Source organism: Zootoca vivipara, chromosome 12 (genome assembly GCF_965207765.1).
Source record: "Zootoca vivipara chromosome 12, rZooViv2.hap1.1, whole genome shotgun sequence".
Taxonomy (NCBI): domain Eukaryota; kingdom Metazoa; phylum Chordata; class Lepidosauria; order Squamata; family Lacertidae; genus Zootoca; species Zootoca vivipara.
Window position 1 is genome coordinate 47335609 of NC_142595.1, and position 22399 is coordinate 47358007.

Here is a 22399-nt window from a genome sequence, read left to right on the forward strand (position 1 = left end):
CTAACAGGACCAGTGGTCAGGGATGGTGGGAACTGTAGTCCAAAACATCTGGGGGCTGAAGATTGGGGATGCCTGGTTTTTGGTTTCAAATAAGCCACAACTTTTATTGGTTACAGATGTGAACAGTTTGGCATAGGCATTTGGTGAAACCAGTTTATTTCACTTCAGCCCATCTGCTGGGAATGCATCTAAGGGTAAACCACGTCGGGGGGGATATGACCTACATCAAAAAGGGGTACCCCCGAGGGGACCCCATTGGAGGGGTGCTATGGCTGTAGCCCCCACCTGGGCATAGGATAGAAGCTACTCCTCCCAGATGAGAACACTTCTTTTTGCTCTAGAGCTTTCTCCATTAAAACTCGCTCTTTAAAGCTCATTTGGAGCAAGCAGTACTCCACGGCAACCCAAATGGACATTTTTTCCAAATGAGCGCTAAAGAGTGGATTTTGTGGGGAAACCTCTGGGGTGAAAACGAAACAAAAAAATAAAAAACTTGGAGCTTTTAAGCATCTATCTATGCTTGGTAGGAGTGGGGCAAAGGTAACTGTGGATGAACCCCGAGATGTGCCATAGCTGTTATGTCTGCCCGCTGCTTCTGTCACCTCTGCCCAAGGTGGTCATCCTGCAAGGGACCAGCCAGACTCCAATGGCTCCTCCTCTGGCAGAGCCCAGGAGGCAGGAGCTTCTCATTCACCTACTTGTAGTACAAGTGAGGTGAGCAATGCTGCTTTCTATGTCAATCATGGGGAGTTCCCTCTCAGGAATATGCTCCATTTACAAAGAGGCATTTATTAAGGGATGCAGCCTAGGGCTTGCCGATCAGAAGGTCAGCGGTTCGAATCTCTGCGACGGGGTGAGCTCCTGTTGCTTGGTCCCAGCTCCTGCCAACCTAGCAGTTTGAAAGCAATTCAAAGTGCAAGTAGATAAATAGGTACCACTCCAAGCGGGAAGGTAAACGGCGTTTCCATGTGCTGCTCTAGTTCACCAGAAGCAGCTTTGTCATGCTGGCCACATGACCTGGAAGCTGTACGCCGGCTCCCTCGGCTGATAATGCGAGATGAGTGCCGCAACCCCAGAGTTGGTCACAACTGGACCTTCAGGGGTCCCTTTACCTTTACCTTTACCTTACTAAGAGGCAAAGGACTCCTTCATAGTAAACACAGCAGGGGGAGATCATAAAATCATAGAATTGTAGAGTTGAGATGGATCTCAAGGGTCATCTAGTCCAAACCCTGCAATGCAGGAATCTCAGCTAAAGCATCCATGACAGATAGCCATCCGACCTCTGCTTGAAAACCTCCAAGGAAGGAGAGTCCACAACCTCACGAGGGAGACCATTCCACTGTCAGACAGCTCTTACTAGAAAGAACAGCTCTTCAGAGAAAGCCCAGAAGTGAAAGAACGGACACCATTTAGGAGACATAAAAAGGGATCTCACAAATGTTCAAGTTCCTGTGAGGTCCCATTCCTGCCCTGTTCTCCAGCAGATGTTCTTCTGTCATCATGGAGCCAGCTCAGAAAGGTGCGGAGAGGGACAATGGTGCTGCTGAAAATTAGCCTTCAAAGATAAGAAGAGAAAGGGTGACCTTTCTGAGGAAGAGGGAGCGGGGTTTCAACTTTAAGCAAGATTGTTCTTCTGAGGGTTTATTTTAGCCCTTCTAGCAAAAGCACAGAGCGTGTTAATAGCTTACTGTAGATGAAGTTCCACTTCAGGTCTCCAATTTCAAATATGGTTGCATGGAAGAATTTGCTGCAACTCACTGTATAACCCCAAATACAGAAGAGGAGTCGGATACTTGTGTAGCTGTTTGTGAAAGAAAATAAATACTTGCAGTTGTTTCCTGGCAATGCACAAGAACCCTCCCTACCTGTACGCACAATAAATATTTTGTGGATTTCTTAACCTCATTTCATTTGACCTCCAGTCTGCAACCTCTTCCTCTACATAGTTCACTCTCCGCATTTTCAGACCCTCCAGGTGTTCCTATTTTCCAGGTACAGTCCTGGATTTACAGAAGCCGTCCCCGTTTCTGATTTGACCCAGGAATGTCCTGCTTTTCCTTAGGACGTCCCTGTTTCCATCTGAGAAATGTTGGAGGGTATGCATTTGGCGTGTCAGATAGTGGTTTTCCGGACAATCACTGTGTTCCCTCTATGTGGAGGTCCCTCCTGTCTCACAGACTTAAGGGACTTAAGGAACTTAAGATGTGAGATGCCTGATGAAGAAGCTAACAAGTTGCCGGATGGTTTCTGTAAGGAGGTTAGATGGCTTCTCCTCAGAACAACAGGGATGTGAGCAAACTGGGGCAGAGATATGGGAGCAATCTTCCAGCTGAGGGGTTTTTTTCCTGCCTTTTTCTTTCCCCACCCCCATGAATGTGCCAGAATCTAAATGTTTCTCTCTCAAGGCTCGGAAGGTCAGGGGAGCATTTCCAAGAAGGCAAAACCCTTTGAAAAGTCACAGACAAATAAGTGTATAATCACCAATTCTCTCGGGATTTTTATCCATGAGGATTTGAAAGGCTCTAACCCCACCCCCACTCCCACATATTTTTCCTTCTAGGGGTAACCTGTATATTTCATAAAATTCATATGTGCTTGATTGTAAGAAAAAATAACTCAAAGCAGTTGACAAAAAGAAGGGCAGGTCCTTATATGTGGAGGCTTTTACAACGGCAGTTTTAAATAAATAGATGATATAGATAGACGGTAGATAGATAGATGATAGGTAGATAGATGATAGAGTGCTTTTTTAGGGGTACTCTCATTTTGACTCAAGAAAATCGCCATTTTATAGTTGAAATCGGGGAAAATAAATACAGTAAATGGACAAAAGTATAAAGATTCACAAAATGTTTAGAGATATGTGTACCCCTGGGTCCCCCCAGAAAAAAAGTACTGGATAGATGATAGATAGATGGATAGATAGATAGATAGATATTAGAGAGAGAGAGAGAGAGAGAGAGAGAGAGAGAGAGAGAGAGAGAGAGAGAGAGAGAGAGAAAGAGAGAGAGAGAGAGAGAGAGAGAGAGAGAGAGATTACATCATGAGAAGTTTTAGGGCTTTCCCTATAGGATGGTTTGGAATTACCCTACTGCATGGAACTACAGTGTGGGTTTGTCATTTTTCTGGTTTCATAAGGCTTCTGAAAGCATATTTCCCTCTCTTTTCTCCCAGTTTTCAATTTGTTGGCTTAAGGAAGCCCTGAAATACTCCCAGTGGAGTTTAGTTTTCTGTGCACAATATGTGTAATTTGGCTACAGCTTGCACATGCAAACTCAGATGATGCCAGTCTGTTTTTTTCAGTCCCTGGTATCCTGAGAAAGGGCTGAGGCCGACCCCTGCCAGCCAGACCCTGGAGTGCCACTGCCAGTTAGTGTGGGCATTACTGGGCTAAATAAGGCAGCATCCTACATTCCCACTGCTGATGGGCGTTTTATGTGTCATAGATGGTGATGATTTATAAAATGCGGCATAATGCCTTGTATATTTTCCTATCGATTGAAGGCAGGATGCAAGCAGACACCTGGCCACACGACAGGTCTTCTCCTTCCCACTGCAGCTTTCAATATGCCCCAAAATCTGTACTTTAAGGTTGAGGGACTCTCCAGAGCAGATTTTAGGGGCCATGTTGGGGCTGGTGGCAGGAGAAGGGGAACCAGAGAGGTCCTGTTCCACAAGTGGTCTTACGTTTCACAAGCAGGCGGATGTCACTGAATATCCACCATCAAAAAACCACGTATTGCCCTCACAATTCAATCTATCCCAAGTAAGAATTGGAAACCATCAGTGGGAATGAAGTGTGATACAGAAATGGTTACTAAATGAGGGTGAGGCCTAGAATGGCACTCAAGCCTGAGTTTGGTGCTTTGACAATGCCATCCTTATAGCTGGAAATAATTCCACTTACAACAACGTCATACCCAGTAAGTTCACCAAAATTGACCACGCAACCCTATACCTGTCTGCTCAGAAGTCATCCTCACTGATTCAATGGGATTTTGAACTCACTGGTGAAAGAGGCGAGTTACTGGAGGCCTGACTACCTGCAAAATCGTTATTTATTTATTTATGCTCCACCTATCAGACTGGGTTTCCCCTGTTGGCGGCTCCCAACAGAATAAAGAAGCAAAAAACATTTAAAACTTCCCTAAACAAGGCTGCCTTCAGATGCCTTCTAAAAGTCAGATAATCTTTGACATCTGACGGGAGGGTGTTCCACAGGGTGGGCACCACTACCAAGAAGGCCCTGTGCCTGGTTCCCTGTGACCTCACTTCTCGCCTGGAGGGAAGTGCCAGAAGGCCCTCAGAGCTGGACCTCAGTGCCTGGGCTGAACGATGGGGATGGAGATGCTCTTCCAGGTATACTGGGCCATTTACTGGTATACTGTTTGTTTAATACTTTGGAATCCTGTATATCTTTACCTCACCTTGGTCTTATACATCACCTTGATTGCCCCTGGTCAAAAAACAAACCAACCCTGTTAAGTTTAATCAATTAATTAATTAATGTGTGCATAGGTAAGGAAAAAAAAGTGGTTTGAGTTTTTGCAGGCCAAATTCAGCCCAATTCCGGTACTTCATATAGCCTTGAGGAATGGAACTTTTGGGTTTTGAAAAGGTGTTAAACCAGATGATTAAAAAGAGGAAGTGATTGGCTCCCAAATATATCCCCTGGACCTCATTTCTGATTATTATTAGTTTCACACCTTCAGCTCTCAGGATGTCAGTGTTCTTTTTAAAGGGACTTCTTAAGAACATAGGGGGGAACTCTGAAGGCCTCATTGTGGCGGAAATGACTCCCCAGCAGAAACAGACTGTGGGTCATTCAACAGAGGTCTGGTTGCTTCAATCATCTCCAACCTTGGGATCGGTGAGTTCAAAAGAGGGTTTGTTCTTATGTTGAGGGGCAGGGGAATTGTAGTATGGAAGGTTGGGTGGATGCAGGTACATTGACTCTGGACCAATTGAATAAGATGACTTTTATACATATGCTGCGTTAAAAGATACTTACAGTACCACTTTCCAGAGGTGGCCTAATGGCAGTATTTGCAATGGCAGCATTTGTTAATAACCCTGTTTGGACCAGTGCCAAAGACACCAGAAATATTAGAACAATTGGTTAAATCCTTTGAGATCAAAAAGCTGGTTACTATTTTTTATACATATTTGGTATCAATAAATTAATTTGATAAGAAGACTCTGAGAAAAGAATGGAATTAAGAATTGGAGATTCCTTTATTACCTAGGCAGTAGGAGAGTTTTTCAGCTTCTGTAGCAAAGGTGTCAATGGATTATGAAGAGAGAAGCCTTAAGAAGGTAGGTGAGAAAAGCCCCAGGGCTCCTTGCTAACTTCTCCCAGGCTTGTTACTCAGCTATATCCCAGCTGGGCTACCTGCCAAGCTGCTTCTTGCATCCAAGCTATGGATTATGCTAGGAAGCTGGAGGAGGGCCAGGGGGCTACCTGGGAGTCTGGCCAAAGCCTCATGGTCTACTGGGAAACTCCTGAGCTCCCAGAGGGATGTTGAGCTTCAAAGAGGTAGGTTGGACAGAAGAAGGCTGCCTGAAAGCTTGCTCAAATGCTAGGGGTTTCCCAACTTCCCAATGAACATTTGGCTTCCAGGGAATCGGCTGGGTGGAAGGAGGAGACTGAAAGATCAGCTGTGAAATTCCTCACCTCACAGTTCAGCAGCAGGCTTTCAACTAGTGGGCCAGGGAAAGTGTAGGAAAGCTTACTCCAAGCCTAATGACTCCTGCTCTCTTGAAGGGGTGCAAGGCTTATGGGAAGCTGGTGGGGAGGAAGGGAGCGACCCCAACAGCTTGTCCCAGCCTGATCCTCAGCTGGGATAGCAAGGACCCAGCTGAGCACTAGGGCTTGCAACAAGCTGGACAAGTGCAAAGGAGTGCTCTAAAATCCATGTCAGCTGTAAGACGCCTGGTTTCATACTTGAGCAGTATGCTTCATGAACCCTGGAGGGGAACAAGGGAGGGGAACTGGAGCTATGCCCCACCTGATGCACAACTGTACGATTCAATACCTAGTTCAGTATTAGGATTCAAGGAAGCTAATTCTGGAGCAGAGGAAAGCTGAAGCCAGCCCTGAATGTAAGGTGCTTGGGAGCTGCCAGTGGGGCTGCCTAAAGGGCTGGCCCAAGCCTGATGCTCAGTTGGGGGATCCTTGACCACCCAAGTGAGAGCTAGGCTTCACAAAAGCTGTGGGGAGCAGCCGGGTGGGTGGGCTGCTGAAATGCTTGCCCCAAGCCCAATGCTCAGCTAGAAGATTCTTGACTACTTAGCTGTGTGCTAGGAGCCACAAAAGCTGTAGGGAGCAGCATCCTGATGCCTGCTGCAAGCTTTACGCACAAGTATTTGACAACCCACCCAAGTGGTGCAATTCACGAAAGCTGGTGGGGAGGGGAATGCCTGGATGGCTGTCCCAAGCCGCATGCTCAGTTGGGAGATGTTTTTGCCACCTAGCTTTTGGTCTTCCCATAAGCTGGTGGAGGAAGTAGCTGAGAAGCAGGGCTACGTGTAAGGTTTTGCAATTGCCTGCTCCAAGCCCGGTGCTCAACTGGGGGATTCTTGACCACCCAGTTAAGAGTTAGGCTTCACAAAACTAGTGGGGTGCTGCTGGGTGGGTGGGCTGCCCAAGTGCCTTCCCCAAGCCTCATACTCAGCTACGAGGTTCTTAACAACCTAGCTGTTCACATAAGCTGGAGGGGAGCAGCTGAGAAGGTGGGGAGGGCTATGTGGATACATGCCAAAAGCCAAGTGCTCAGCTCTGAGATACATGGCTTATCAGACTATCAGCAGACTGGTGTACAGCTGGAAGGTATGTGACTACAACCCACCCAAGTGCTATCATTCACAAAAGCTGGTAGGGAGCATCCAGGAGAGGGGACAGCCTAGATGCCTGTCCCAAGCTCAGCTGGGAGATGTTTGACTATCCAGTAGAGCATTAGAATTAACAAAAACTGGTGGGCAGCAGATGAGAGGGGATGGCTGCCTTAAGCCTAGTGACCGACTAGGAGATTTCTGACCACCCAGCTGAGTGTTAGGCTTCACACAAAAAAGCTAGTAGGGAGCAGCAAGGCCTGGAAGTCTGCCCAAAGCCTAACACACAGTGGGAAGATTCTTGCTAACTCGGATCAATGTAAGATTTCACATAAGCTAGTGGGAAGCAGTCGGCAAGCTCTCTGGATGTCTGCCGTTAGCCTGATGCTCAACTGGGAGGTAACTTCAGGGAAGATGGCAGGGAACAAGGGGCTGCCTGAAGAGCGTGCTGTAACCTGATGCTAGCTGGGAGTTTCCCAAACTTCCCAGATGAATGTTAGGCTTCATTTGGCAAGGAAGGTGACTGAAAGTCTACTCAGATGCTTAGCTGGCAGATTTCTGACCACCATCCCCACCCAGATGAGCAGGAGGTTCCAGCCTGTCAGGGGCAGAGGAGCTGCCTGAAAGCCTGTCCCCATGCCTGACGCTCATCTATGGTGCTTTTGGCCTCCCAGATCCACAACAGGCTTCAGGAGCAAGGAAGTATCTTAAAGCCTGTGCCAACTTTCCTGAGCAAGAGCAAGCTGCAAGAAGCCGAAAGGGGGCAGGGGCTGGCTGAGGGCTAGGAGGTTCCTGACCCTTCAGATGTAGGAAGCTGGTAGACAACAGGAGGTGCTTTCTGAAAGTCTGGTCCAAGCCTGATGCTCCACTGGGAAATTCCCGACCATTCAAACGCTTAACAGGCTTCATGGGGACTGGATCTGCTCCAGGCGTGAATCTCAGCCTGGAGGACCCCCCCCCCCAATTCTTATTTGAATAGTAGGCTTCAAGGAAGCTGTCTTGGATCAAGTAGGCTACCTTAGCTTGGCTCCCAGCTCAGGTTTTGGCTTCAGGGAAGCCATACGAGAAGCTGGTGGGGCTGTGGGGGAGCCATTCGGCTACTTGAATGCCTGCCCAATGCCTGAGCTGTAATGCTTTAGGGCTTTATATTTTGAGACCTGAAACTGCCAGCTCAGCCAAGGAACAAGAGAGTTAGGAAACAAATGGCTTTGAGGAGCCTAAGTTCTACTCCCTGCTCAGAAAGTGTTCTTTGGGGCAAAAAGACCCCTAAGGTTTGCTAGGCTGCAAGGGTTGAAGTAGACAGGAGCCCTGGGTTCTCTCTGGAGTGGGCTGCAATGGATGAGTGGGGCGGAGCTGGTTAGGACAGAGGTGTGTACCCAGCCATAGTAGAGTAGTTGAGTGGTTTAGAGAACAAGGAATGTGGGATCTGGTGCACCTGAGAGTGGCAGCCCTGGGGAAGCTCATGCTTCTCGGGGAGGAGAGAGGGGCATAGCAGCTTAAAACAAGCATGGACTCCCCACATTAGGAGAGTGGTTTTCAGTGGTTGCAAGCTGGAGTCAGCATGTGCTGGAACTCCTAGGTTTGATCATCAGCTCTGGCTGAGGAGGGGAAGGTAGAGAAGATGTGGGTGACTCCCCAGGGGGGGGCTGTGCAAGGTCAGAAAGGAAGCTCCATGGGGCTGAAAGGCATCACAGGTCTTGTAGCTAGAGTAGGAGATGTTTGGCAGTTGTCACTATTATTTAACAGGAATGGTTCCTACTTTCTGCAACTTGCCTCTGGCAAAGCACTGTCCCTGCCTTGCCTTTGGGATGGGCCTTGTTGAAACTGTCTTTATTATGAGTTGCTTTTGTTCAGCAGCATCCCCAAGACTTCTAAACATCTCTATGTGGACAGCGATTCACACACCTCATCTTTAACACTCACACATGCTGATGACACTCACATTCAGCATTTGAGAACATGTTGTTGGACTCATGCTTTCTCACAATATTTGGTTTTTAAAGATTGCTGGGCAGTCCCATTTTATGCCTGGATTTTATCTACTGGCTGGGTTGTCTGTTCTTGATTTAATCATTTTACTGAATTGTTGCATACTGCAGTCTGTTTTATTATGTATGCTGCCTGGTGAGTCAGCCACCAGAGAGACACGGCTGTTTCCTTGGTCTTACTGCTGAAACAAGGTATCTAAGCAGTTAAAGTTTTTCCCATCATGGCAGGAAAAGCTTCCTCTCCTAACTTTCTCAGTGGCACCTGTGCGGGGAAAGGAACTGGCTATGTGCAAACGTGTCTACAATTTGCAAGCTGTTGAGAAACCTGAAGTTTTTCTCATGGGACAGACGACCGGCAGCACCCTCTTGGCCTAAGGCTCTGCACCCTCTAACGGACAGCAAGGCCTTGTTCCCACAGAGGTAGTAGACCTAAGTCTCAGATGCTGATAATGCCTTCATTTTTTCAACCTGCATTATTTGTAAAAAGCACTGTTGTTGTTCAACTAGTGAACCAGGGGGAAGTGAGGCACCTCATGCTTAGGGGACAAATTTGCCCCTCCATTCTCTCCACCCAGCTTTTACAAGCCTCCCCAGACTTACCACATCCCATTCCTTGAGTGTTTTTGCCTGGTTGGGAAGTGTCCTTGAATTATGACAATGGTTCTTGCTTAACTTAGATGGGGGAATCTATGTGTGCACAGAATCCTCTGAATTTTCTAAAGCTAGAAAGTGCAAAAGTAAGATTTCCATCTTTTGCTCGGCTCATCTTTGCTGCTTTTGACTTTGAACATGGCTCCAGTTAGCATGTGCCCCCAGAACATTGCTCATGATGGAATGCGACCCTTGGGTTACAAATGTTCCCCACCCTGCTGCTAGAATTTTTCCTCCCTGACATAGTTTCCTTTAGGCCTAGGCCAGACACAGTTTTGCCACCAGGGAAAACTAGGCAAAAACCACACACTTCCTACTTACCGCTTTCCATAAACCACAAAGCCCCCTTTTCATGGATGTAAGATCCCTCCACAACTTTTTTAAAAATAAAAAAAAATGTAGAATTCAAAATAAAAATGTATCTGGTTTGGTTATACATTAAGAACTTGAAGCCAAAAAAAATTGATGCGGAATTCACTGAATAACAGTGCAAATGCAGCTCAAGGCCAGGTGTCAAGTAGTTGGCAAATTTGGAGAGAATCAGCCAGCTGGTGGGTGCTAAACAGGGCTGTTTGCATTCTGCAAATAATTCACCATCCTAGGCTTTCAGTGTTTTCAAGAAAGTTTCTAGCTCTTGTGGTTAAGAAAATAAGTTTGAAGCTACTGCTTTGGTGCAATAGATACCTTCCCTCTCTCAAACAAATGGCCAGGAGATCAATTAAGCAGTGTTCTTCATGCCCAGTAGGTTTGGAAATGGTTGGCAATAGCAGAACTATGGATGAACTGAGGGATGCCGGTGGCACTGTGGTCTAAACCACTGAGCCTCTTGGGCTTGCCGATCAGAAGGCCGGGGGTTTGAATCCCCTCAACGGGGTGATCTCCCATTGCTCTGCCCCAGCTCCTGCCAACCTAGCAGTTTGAAAGCACACCAGCGCAAGTAGATAAATAGGTACTACTGCTGCGGCGGGAAGGTAAACGGCATTTCTGTGCACTCTGGTTTCCGTTATGGTGTTCCGTTGCGTCTGGGAGATACATATGGGTGAGCAGAGTGGTGAAGTGAAATGTACAAATGTATGGTTTCCCTGACCAGGGAAGTCACTGTCGACTTGTGTAAAGGAAAACACTTAAAAATTAGCCATAAATGGTAGAGATCTCCAGGACAACTGTTGCCTATGGAAACTAACACTCACTCCAGGCCTTGGAAGGTTAAGCCACTGGGAGACCCTCCCAGGTACCAGCTGTTTTTTTGTTTGAGTTCATAACTTAATTCTAAGAAGAATCCCACCCGGGGCATCAGACAAGCTCTGCACAGGCCCAAACATAGCTTCTTCTTCTTCTTTGGTGATCACTTGTGGCCGAGTAAGATTGTCATCCATAAACACGGTTTTAACAATAAATGAGTCCGTAAGTGACTGTGGATGCCAGTTCTGGATCCACACATCCTTCCACAGTGGGGACCTAGGTTTCCAGGCAGGAAATGATCATAGTGAGGGTTTGCCAAGCGTGCCTTCCTCTTAGCACATTTCTCCCTTTCATCCTGACTTCAAGCGTCTTCAAAGCTCATGATACCTTTGGTAAAGGCTGTTCTCCAGTTGGAGCACTCACAGGGCAGTGTTTCCCAGTTGTCATTGTTTATACTACTTTTTTTTTTAGATTTGCCTTTGTCTTTAAATCTCTTTTGTTGACCACCAGAATTACACTTTCCATTTTTAAGTTGGCATGGATGTGGTGCTAGAGACACTTATTACCACTTATTACGTTGTGATGAGGGCAGGAATGAGATCATGTTATCGTGTAACCCAAAGTCAGCCCATGGAACACACATTTGCTGGACAGCATATCTTCAACATGTCTTTTTCTCTCTTTAATTGCAGCAAGTGCCACAGCCCCAACGGTCTTCCCATTGCCTCCCTGTAGCCAAGACTCCTCTACTACCTCCCAGGTCTCCATAGGTTGCCTGGTCTCTGGCTACTTTCCTGAACCAGTCACAGTACAGTGGAATTCGGGAGCCATATCCAGCGGCATCCAGACCTTCCCTGCACTATTGGATTCATCCAGTGGCCTCTACACCATCACCAGCCAGCTCACCATCCCAACCAGCACCTGGGAATCAGAGAAGTTCGAATGCAATGTCACACACACAGCTACCGGCTTTACAGCCAACAAAGGCATTGAGCGTGAGTCCTTCTGGGCCTTGGTTATCTGCTTGCTTTTTAACTCTCAAACATGCAATCAATGCAGTTAAAGAAAGTAAAGTAAAATACTTGGGTGGAGAGAGGGGAGCAATAGATGCAATTTTGGGGGGTAGTATTATTGTCTCATTCCAAGGCACATGAAGCATGGCAGGCATCACCAAAAAGAAAAACGTCTCTGCCCAACAAGGCTTGCAGATGAAATATAACGGTTGGGGTGAAGGGAATGAGTTTGGAATCCTCCATTCAGTACCAACAATGGTATAAGAAAAAGTCAGGTTGTACCATTTCAGATTTCAGTTGCCAGCAGCAACTTTTTGGAATACATTTCAAGGCTAGATTGATTTAGAGGGATTTGTGGCCATTTATAGATCATTCTTCTTTATTTTGGAGCAATGTTACCAAAACACAAAACATACACACACAGTGTTTGCTGCTAATGGCATTCATGACCCCTCATTTTAATTTCTTATATGAGTTGTCAACCTGCAGAACCAGTGGAATGAATTAGGTTCTGGGGTGGTTGGGTGTTCCTACGGCCCACTCACTTGTAATGATGGAAGGAATGGCTAGGATTGATCACCCTGTGACATCCTTTGTGCTGAAGCAGGCAAGGCAAAGCATGATAAATACAGGGGGGAGGGAAGCTTTGAATAGGGATCCATGGGGGGGGGGGAGTTCCTTGATGAGAAGGTGAGGCTGTTCATAACTTTGGGATCAGCATGTCAGGATGATAACAGGAGAACCAAAAGAGGCGAATTGCAGATGAACTAGTAGCCACTGAGATCTCAAAGCTTACATGGAGAGGGAAATAGGTGGCAAAGTGAAGATCACTAAGAGACGGGGAAGGGGGTTAGACCACAGACAAGTTGTATTAATTCCCCTCACATATGGATGGGGGAGAATATCAGTTCAGTTCTGATTTAAATATGAATCAACCTAATTCACAACACCTGAATGAAAACACAGCCATCCTTTCAAATTCACACTTATCCGAATTTTGCACAGGGGTTCTCCAGGCAAGTAATGTGTATAAAAATGCATCTACTAGGGAAAGATGTGCACATAAATGGATATATTAGTATAAATAATATATTAAAAAGGCATTATATTGGGAGCACTGCTTAGCAAAAATGTTTATATTAGGCAAGATAGTACACAAAGATAGCATGTTAGGAGAAAATCAGATTAAAGTGCAGATGAATTGTCATAAGTACTTATTTTAGAAATATTTGCACAGAGATATGGAGAATTGGGGGGTGGAGAAACTGAGAGAAATCAAAATTGACAAGTTAATCCATCCCTGCCTTCCCATAACTTATACCGCTCCAGACTCTCCTGCAAAACCACCGGTGGCCCCAGAAATCCGCCTGCTCCATTCCTCCTGCGATCCCAGACATGCCACCATTGAGCTGCTGTGCATTATCTCCAGCTTCTACCCCAGTAGGGTGACGGTAGAGTGGCTAGTGGGTGGGCAACCTGGTATGCTATCCTCTGTCACAGCACCACCCAGGAAGGATGCCCGTGGATACACTTTCAGTACCACAAGCACGGTCAACGTTAGCAAAGAAGACTGGCAGGCTGGGAATACATACCACTGCCAGGTGTTCCACGAAGCAACCCAAACCAAAGTGAAAAGCAAAGCCAAGATATGCGAAGGTAGGAAATGTTGACTGAGCTGGCACTTGGGTTGTCCTCTGTTTTGGTGGGCATGGACTGGAATGCAAGAGGGAGGAGGACAACTGCTTTGACGTTACTGAGGATCCTCCACAGGGAGCCAGTGTGGTGTAGTGGTTAAGAGCGGTAGACTCGTAATCTGGGGAACCGGGTTCGTTTCTCCGCTCCTCCACATGCAGCTGCTGGGTGACCTTGGGCTAGTCACACTTCTTTGAAGTCTCTCAGCCCCACTCACCTCACAGAGTGTTTGTTGTGGGGGAGGAAGAGAAAGGAGAATGTTAGCTGCTTTGAGACTCCTTCGGGCAGTGATAAAGCAGGGTATCAAATCCAAACTCCTCTCCTCCTCCTCCTCCTCCTCTCAAGCACTAAGCATTTCAAGACAGTGTCCTTCCTAATTCATTCATATGTGTGTTTGTGCGCGCGCATGTGCACACACGCTGCTTTCTATTATGGCCCATTGAAATAAGCCTTTTTCCCATTGACTGCAATGTACACATGACCTTAATGGTAGAGTGGTTGTTTTCCATTTCTACTGGAAGCAGGACTCTGGAAGACATAGTGGACACCAGAGTGCCGCAAATGTCCATGAAAAGTCTTGGCTAATATGCTATCCTCTCCAGGTGGTGGGGGGGTGGGATCAGAGGTCATTTTCCTTCCTCTACAACATGTAGTTTGACTCAATGGTGTACACTTACTCCTGCATAAAACAATATAGTCTTGATAGCAGAAGCTGAAGTTGTAGAGGAGGGTGACAGGGAACTTCTTCTTCTTCTTCTTCCTCTTCCTCTTCCTCTTCTTGGCTTGGTTACTGACAATAGAATATGAAGCTTTTATTGATTCTCGGGCACCAAATGCCAGCTTCCTTCCTTTAATACATGTACCAGGTGTGGAGTTATTGATTCCTTTTACTCTGGAGCATGGAATGCCCTCCTTAACAGGATGCATGCAAGCCCCTAAAACAGCAGAGAGGGGAGGGGTGGTTGGAGAAGTAACATGGCGTTTGTATCCCCAGATGATACTGTTTGCACCTCCGCTGGCATTAGCGTGCGAATCATGCCCCCAACCCCAAAAGACTTGTACGTAAACAGAGACCCCACGCTCACCTGTGTGGTGGAGAATCTGGAAAATGCAGATGGGCTGAAAGTCACCTGGTCACGGGCAGATTCAGGACCCGTGAGCCCAGGTGTATTGGAAGTGAAAGAAGACCTTAATGGAAAGTACACTGCTACCAGCTCCCTCCCTGTCACATCGTGGCTGCAGGGTGAGGAATTCACCTGCATGGTGGAATATCCAAGCTTAGCTGCTCCCATCAATAGGACCATTGCCAAGATGACAGGTAAGAGGGAAACAGGGTTGGTCTCCTATCCTGGGGCTGGTGGCCTTGTGTTGCAGCAGGAATGACTGCTCCCCAAATCAAATGGGGGCGCCTTTTGCGTGGTCGCCTGCAGCCCCCCCCCCCGGATCCCAGTGCAGCTCCTGGTAATTCAGGCTAGCTTCATCCTCCCCAGGCTGGATACCTGGAGGTCTCCGCCTTCACATGGCTCTGCTCACAGGTTTTTAGGGTGCTTGAAAAACCTGCTATGCATGTTTTTTATAGGAAGGCAACATTGGGACTATTTCCATCTGCAGCTAAGGATCCTTCTAACTCCTGAATCTGTCTATTGATAGGTTGAGCTAGATGAAGGATTGAGCCAGTTCTTTTGAGGGCAGTTCATTATCCTTGCCCTGATGGCCTAATCCGTGCATTTAAGGAGCTACCTAGAAAGAACAATGTGGGAATTTGAACATACCAATACCTTCTCGGGAAAGGCTGGGATTCTGTGTGCTATGGGCCCCTCTCTGTGTATCTGTTAAGAGAAAGGAGGCTGTGTAAATTTACCTTAAATCTCTGCTATCTTGGTTTGGTATCTTATGTATTCATCCGGCTCGAAGAAGCCCAACACAGTTCTTCCTACCGAAGTCCACGTGCACAAGGGCTTCAGCTAAATGCATTCTAGCTTGTTAATGTTGTCGCTGAGGATTTACTCTGTCTACTGCTGTACTTGAAACTGTTTTTCAAGGTATTTAGCAGATAATAATCAGCACTCCTGCCCAAACCACAAGCCCCAGGATTCTCTTGGGGAGGACTTCCCTTCAGATGTCTTCTAAAATACAGATAGTTATTTATTTCTTTGACATCTGATGGGAGGACGTTCCACAGGGTGGGCGCCACCACCGAATAGGCCCTCTGGCTGGTCCCTTGCAACTTCACTTCTCACAGGGAGGGAACCACAAGAAGGCCCTCGGAGCTGGACCTCAGTGTCCGGGCTGAAGGATGGGGGTGGAGACGCTCCTTCAGGTATACTGGACCGAGGCCATTTAGGGCTTTAAAGGTCAGCACCAACACTTTGAATTGTGCCCAGAAACGGGGTGCCTGTGTATATCATGGAGACAAGCAGTGCTGTTATTAAGTGATTACAGTAAGTGCCACACTTTTTAAAGGCAAAAGAAAAGGTGCTGGTACTGTGTACCCTTGAATACCCCCGGGGGGTGGGGAGCACTGTTTCCTGACCAGAAAGAAGAGCACAGGTAGACTCTGGGGAAATCCTCATGCGGTTTCAGATAATATGACGGGCCTCTTGGGATCAATTTTTGGGAATGTACTGCGGCATCCACTAATTGTTTCTAATCTTAATCACTTTTCTCTCATACATTCTCCCACCCCATCCCAAAAAAGGAAAGATAAAGGCTCCCAAAGTGTTCCTCTTCTCCCCACACAACGAGGAAATCCGTGCTCGGCCAGCAATGCTGACGCTCACCTGCCTGGTCACAGGGTTCACCCCAAAAGAAGTTTCTATCCAGTGGCTGAAGAATCACAACGCCGTGCCTGAAGATCACCATGTCAACACGCCAGTCATGAAGGACAACAAGAACGACTCCCACTTCATCTACAGCAAGCTGACAATTCCATCCTCTGACTGGAACAATGGAACCCCTTTCACTTGCATGGTTTACCACGAAGCCCTCCCTATGAAGTTCACCCAGAGGACCGTGGAGAAATCCCAGGGTAAAAAATGATGGCCTATGGCAGTGCAACCTCAAGATTTTCCTCTAGCATTGTCAGATAAACCTGTGTAAAGGTCTTCCACACATGCATGTTTGGCCTATGGCTGAATAAAAGCGAACTAACTCAGATATATCCCATGTTGTGGTCACTTGCAGGAGAATCGATGGCTGGCGTGGGGTGGGTGTGTTCTGGAAAGCAAGGAGAGAATGGATTTATTAAGTGGGTCTTCATGATATTGGAAGCAAAATGTATTCGCCATTTTCAGAGCTATGCCATGGGGAGCGGGGAGGTTGCAAAGGTCAGTATATATGTAGTTTTACTGATCACAACAGGGAGGGATTTGGTCCAAAGACACCCAGTGAGCTTCATCTAGATAAATGGTGATTTGAATCTGGGCCATATTCCATCTGGGCTCAAGTCCAACATCCTGTCACCTGCTCCACCCTGGCTTCCCTCTGTACATGTCCATACACAGGAATCTGCTCTCCTTTTAATGCCTGGTGCTGAAAACAGCTGCTATAACATTGAAGAGGAATATTTATGTATCCTCTCCCACAAAGATTCTGTTGCAGATCCCCCTCAGCCTCTCCCATCGCAACCACCAGCAGCTCTGTCCTTTGGTCAACTGCCACCAGGCCTCAGTTCCTCAATGGTTCAAACTAGCCAATTGTAGCGGAGCTGTGGAGTTCACTTGCAGACCCAGAAACAGTATTATAACTCAGTGTTCCGTGTATTAGAAGCTGATAGATATTACAGCAGGAAAAGAAGCTGTGAAGGACATTGTAAACAAGCAAAAACGAAGCAGCAGCAGAGCAAGGGGACCAGAAAGTCAAGAAGGTCCAAGATGAGTGGCTCATATTGAAGCAACAGATTTAGGAATGGGAGCATGTTTGGGAACACACACACACACACACCCAAGGGAGTAAAAATTAAAAAGCCGGGGAAAGGCTGGGGAAATGAGCAAAAGGTATTTCTAAATTTGCCACAGTCCCAAAAAATCAAGGCCCAAGCCTCATCTTCTAATTTTGCCTTCTTGATATGAATATGTATTCTGCCTATTGCAGACGATCGGTGGGAAATTATTTTACGTTGCCCTTCTCTTCTTCTGTCTTCCTGTTTGGGATATATCTTATAAGACGTAAGAAGCTGACTTTTATTGAGTCTTGATCAGCTTTCCTTCTCAGCCTACTGCTGCTCACTCTGACCAGCTCCAGCTCTTCAAACTCTCCTTAATGTTTTCATGAATCCTTTTAAAAGAAACCGAGACAAAATCATGAATGACAGTTCTAATTACAGATATGGGCTGTATCCAGTGCTAGCCTTACTCACAGCAGATCCACTGGAAATAATGGATAAGACAACCACATGTCCATTAATTTCAATAGGTCTACTCTGAGTAGGACAACAGAGAGCAGAAGCAAGGGAGTCCTAGGGCCAGAAAGTAGGAAGCAGCCATCTGGTGCAACAGACATGCATGCTCACCATCAACATTATAAAGCCTTCATATCAGGCATCCCCAAACTGCGGCCCTCCATATGTTTTGGCCTACAACTCCCATGATCCCTAGCTAACAGGACCAGTGGTCGGGGAAGATGGGAATTGTAGTCCAAAACATCTGGAGGGCCGAAGTCTGGGGGTGCCTGCTTCATATCAACTCACATTGTCCAGATTATTAATCTCAGTGAGGCAGCAGAAGAAACAAAGCAAAGAATAGTCTCTAGGGGCCAGGCTAAATGTGATAACAGGGGCAGGGAGCAACCACAGGGAAGGGTGATTTTCATCAGGAGTACATATAAACTACCTCCCCTTGCTCCAGGTTCCTTACAAAGCCTATCCCTCGAAGTGGCTGTTCAACTATTAAAAAATAATAATCAGAGGCTATTTCAAGTGACACAGCATCCCATCGGTGAGAAACTGAAATTAATAATGATGATAGCAATTATATAAAATAAATAATACTATTTGACCGTAAATCTGATGGGGATGGGTGAGCCAAACCCTGGATAGATTGGCGAATAGGTCAGATAGATGAGAAACCATGAGAGAGAATCAAATTCACTGACTATTCAGGACATACTATTGTACTGGCCTTACACTGGGGGTGGCATGTGAGAGACAATATGTTAGACAAGGCGCTTTGACCCAATCATGACACACAGGTATACAATGGGGGGGTATTTTTTCCCCTCACAGAGATAGTCTGGGATCACCTCAGAACCATACCTGCCAAGTTGCTGTTGGAGAAATAAGGGACTGGGCAGAAGTAGCAGACCAGAAGTCGCACTGCAGCCATTTTGGAACTGGGCAGAGCAGCATCAAAAGTCGCTTCTGAGCATGCTCCGCCCAGTTCCAAAATGGCCGCCACGCCAGAATAAACCGGGGGGAAACAAAAAAAATCCATTTTTTTCAGCTAGGAACAGCTGGAGAAACGGGGATTTCCCAGGGAATACAGGAGACTTGGCAGCTATGCTCAGAACCACCCAGTCAAACACATACACACAAAAAGAAAAGCTGCCTCAAAATCTCTTAACATTTTGAGCGGACATTTTAAAACCGGGGCTGTAGGGGGGTGGGAATAGGATTTCTAAGTACACTTGGGCCCAGCAGCCCAAATCTCCACTCAAACACTCTTGCCCCAGTTACAGGTAGGTAGCCATGTTGGTCTGCTGTGTAGTCGAAACAAAATAATAAAAATCCGTCCAGTAGCACCTTAGAGACCAACTAAGCTTGTTATTGGTGTGAGCTTGCATGCACATGAACGCTCATACCAATAACAACTTAGTTTTGTCTCTAAGGTGCTACTGGAAGGAATTATTTTTATTATTTTGTTTCGACTCTTGCCCCAATTATGCTGCAATGCTCTGGCCTCAGCCAGCTACACATGAAAAGAATAAAAAAACCCTACCCACACCTACTTGCTGGTTACTCCATACTTGGAGGTTAACAGGTGGCCTGCTTTGCGTACTGGCTAGTGTTCGGTTTCGGTGGTTACAAGACCAGATTCAAAGCCCCCCTCAAACATGATGCTCACTGGGTAGCCTTTCTATATGTCCCTCAGAAGAGATGGGGGGGGTTACTCTGAAGAACTAGGCACAAACGTTTACTGGGGTGAACAGGCAGGGTTACCAAAACTCTTATACCAATCCTCTGTTTCAAAATGTAGATGATATTTATTGTTATGTAGGCCATAGATGATCTTGCAGGTGTGTAATTCATGCATCATGGGTTTTGTAGTCCATGTTAGACTGTGAGAATAAGAAGAAATATAATAATGGTGCACGAGTACTACTGAGTAGAACCTATGAGTCAGTATAACTCTTAAGTAAAGTGTGCGTGCATGCTAGTACCTGATACTTGTATCTATATTACTAAGGACTTATAGAGTTGGCAGAACAAAGGGGAGCAGATAAAATCTACTGGGGAAAGTGGATTTTTAAATGACAACCCATAGCCTGGCATGAGGTCAGGAATTACCTTACCAACGCAATATGATAGAATTCCCACCATGTGGGTTTCATACATTTCTACCTGCAATTACAGTCAAATTTCAGAACAGGTAGCTTTGAGATTTCTGTAGCCTGTGTTGATTACAAAGGGTATAGACATTAGCGGTGGGTGAAGCTTGGGGATGTTTTATGGTGAATACAGGGATTGACATCTCTCTCTCTCTCTCTCTCTCTCTCTCTCTCTCTCTCTCTCTCTCTCCCCCCTCACAGAGGTGACTGTGTCAACAATGGATTATTACAGCGATGAGAAAGAGGAGGAACTGGACCGCCTGTGGCGAACCATTTTCATTTTCTTTGTTCTCTTCCTCCTCAGTGTTTGTTATAGTGCCACCATTACACTGTTCAAAGTGAGTAGAGGGGAAGGGATATTATACATCGACATTTGCATTTAAATGGTGGAGGCAGCATACTTTAAACATAGCAGGGATAGAAAGACGAGAAAAGACAAAGGGATAATGCTGAGATGTTTGTACTGTTAGTTGTAAATTACTGAATGGTTCTGTAGAAGAATGAGCCTATAACATGACACGTATCCTGTGTCAAACAGTCCATTCAATATCCCGTTTAAATCAGAACAGCGGGGTGAGGAAAAAGATTTGGCTTGTTGGTTGGCAAGACAAGTTAAGGATAATGGGATGGGAGAAGATGGTTTTATTGTACATTGCCCAAAGGACATAGTTCTTCATATGGAATATGCTCCTGCGAGAGGTAGTGATGGCCATCAACTTGGAAGTCTTTAAAAGACAAATTCATGGGAAATAAGGTTATCATTGGCTACTAACTGCAATGGATATGTTCTGCCTCCATTGTTAAAGGCAGTGTGGCTCTGAGTACCAGTTGCTAGGAATCACAAGTGAGTAGAGCACTGTTAGGCTCAAGTCCTGCTTGTGGGGCTTCTATGGAAATCTGGTTCGCCGTTGTGAGAATAGGAGGCTGGGTTCCCTTTGGCTTGATGCAGCAGGACTCTTCCTAATATTCTTCTGTCATGTTCTTATGGTGGTTTATAAACAAACACATAAAGATAGGAGATAGGAAGGGGAAAGGAACTAAGAATAAGTACTGTAGATCTTGCATATTTTTCTTCTTCTGTACTCATTCCTGCTGTATGTCTTCCTTTATCCCCACTCTCACTACTTCCCACAGGTAAAATGGCTCTTTTCCACTGCGATGCTCCTGAAGAAGCAGCCATTGGGCCCTGACTATAAGAACGTGAACCAATGAGTGGCCTAGAAACATTTTCCTGGGAACTCTTTCCCTACACCTCATGGGGTGCAAAGAAGTAGTCGCTGGCTGGATTCAGGGCTCCTTATCTTCTCTCTTTCGGCCCCTTCTCCTCCTTGGCAGATAGAGATGAAGCCCTTCTACCGGTCCTTTAAACATGTTTTCCACAGTGACTGTCAAGAAGAGTGTGGTGTTTTCCAGTGTAACTGAACTGTACAGCTTTGTATTTTACGCACTACATGGTAAATGTTCTGTAGGGGGATTTTTATTTTTATTTTGTACTATATAAGGCAAGGTGCGCACAAAGGGAGAGGGAGGGAAGGAATGCTGGTATGTTTTTGTGCTGATTTGCTGAAGGTGGAGTGTAACAGTTAGAACAGGGGTGGATGTGGGTGTGGGTGGGTGTTGGGATTTTGGAGAGGGGCGGTGAAGGGTGGCTGTTTTGGGAGCTGAGGAGCAAGGGACAGGATAAGCTATTAATAGAAGTATATAAAATACAATATAAAATATCCAGACTCTGTTATTTGCAACATCGTATAAGTACCTGTTAACATCCAGCTTTTACTGCCATAATAAAGTTTTGGTTTGTTCACACCACGTCTCATGTTTCGCTAAGCTATGAAGGCTGGGACAAAGGGATATTAGTATTGATAAGGTGGCAGCAGAATACTAGTTTCTGGGGGGTTGTCGTCGGCATTGGAAGCCCAGAGCTCATAACCCTATAAGGCACATAGGAACCCCGGCGGTCGGTGGGGGTGAGAAATCCTTTACCAAGCAAAGGTAAAGTACCCTCTTGCTCCTGAGTGGTGGGCTTGGGCTGGGGAGGGTATAGCAAGGAGGAACCAGCTCTCCCACCCAGCCTGTGATTTATAAAGTTTGGAGGCAGATGCACAAGCCTTGACATGTCAACTCGGAAGTCAGTCTAACTGGGTCCAGAGGGACTTACAGTGGTACCTCTACTTACTAATTTAATGCGTTCCGAACGCACATTCGTAAGTCGAAAAAAACTGTAAGTCGAATCCCATAGGAATGCATTGGGAGAAAAATTTCGTAAGTCGAAGCAACCCTATCTAAAAATTCGTAAGTAGAAAAAATACTACCTAAACCGCATCCAAGATGGTGGACGGAGCTCCGTTCGTAAGTAGAAACATTTGTAAGTAGAGTTATTCGTAAGTAGAGGTATCACTGTACTGCTAAATACCTATGCATAGGATGGCAGCCTGAGTGTCTTGAGCTACTGAGTATTTTAGGGCTTCAGGCCTTCCACCCCATGTGCTGTTGCAC

The 22399-nt window shown here is 46.2% G+C and overlaps 1 gene segment (V, D, J or C); it reads left to right on the top strand.

The window, feature by feature from the left end:
* Window positions 1-562: 562 nt before the first annotated feature.
* Window positions 563-21115, top strand: LOC118078105 (immunoglobulin heavy constant gamma 2-like). The segment is given in 8 exon segments: window positions 563-714; window positions 11310-11650; window positions 12998-13324; window positions 14355-14678; window positions 16059-16388; window positions 17157-17170; window positions 20107-20241; window positions 21038-21115. Coding segments are annotated over 8 exon segments (1701 nt in total).
* The last annotated feature ends 1284 nt before the right edge of the window (window positions 21116-22399 follow it).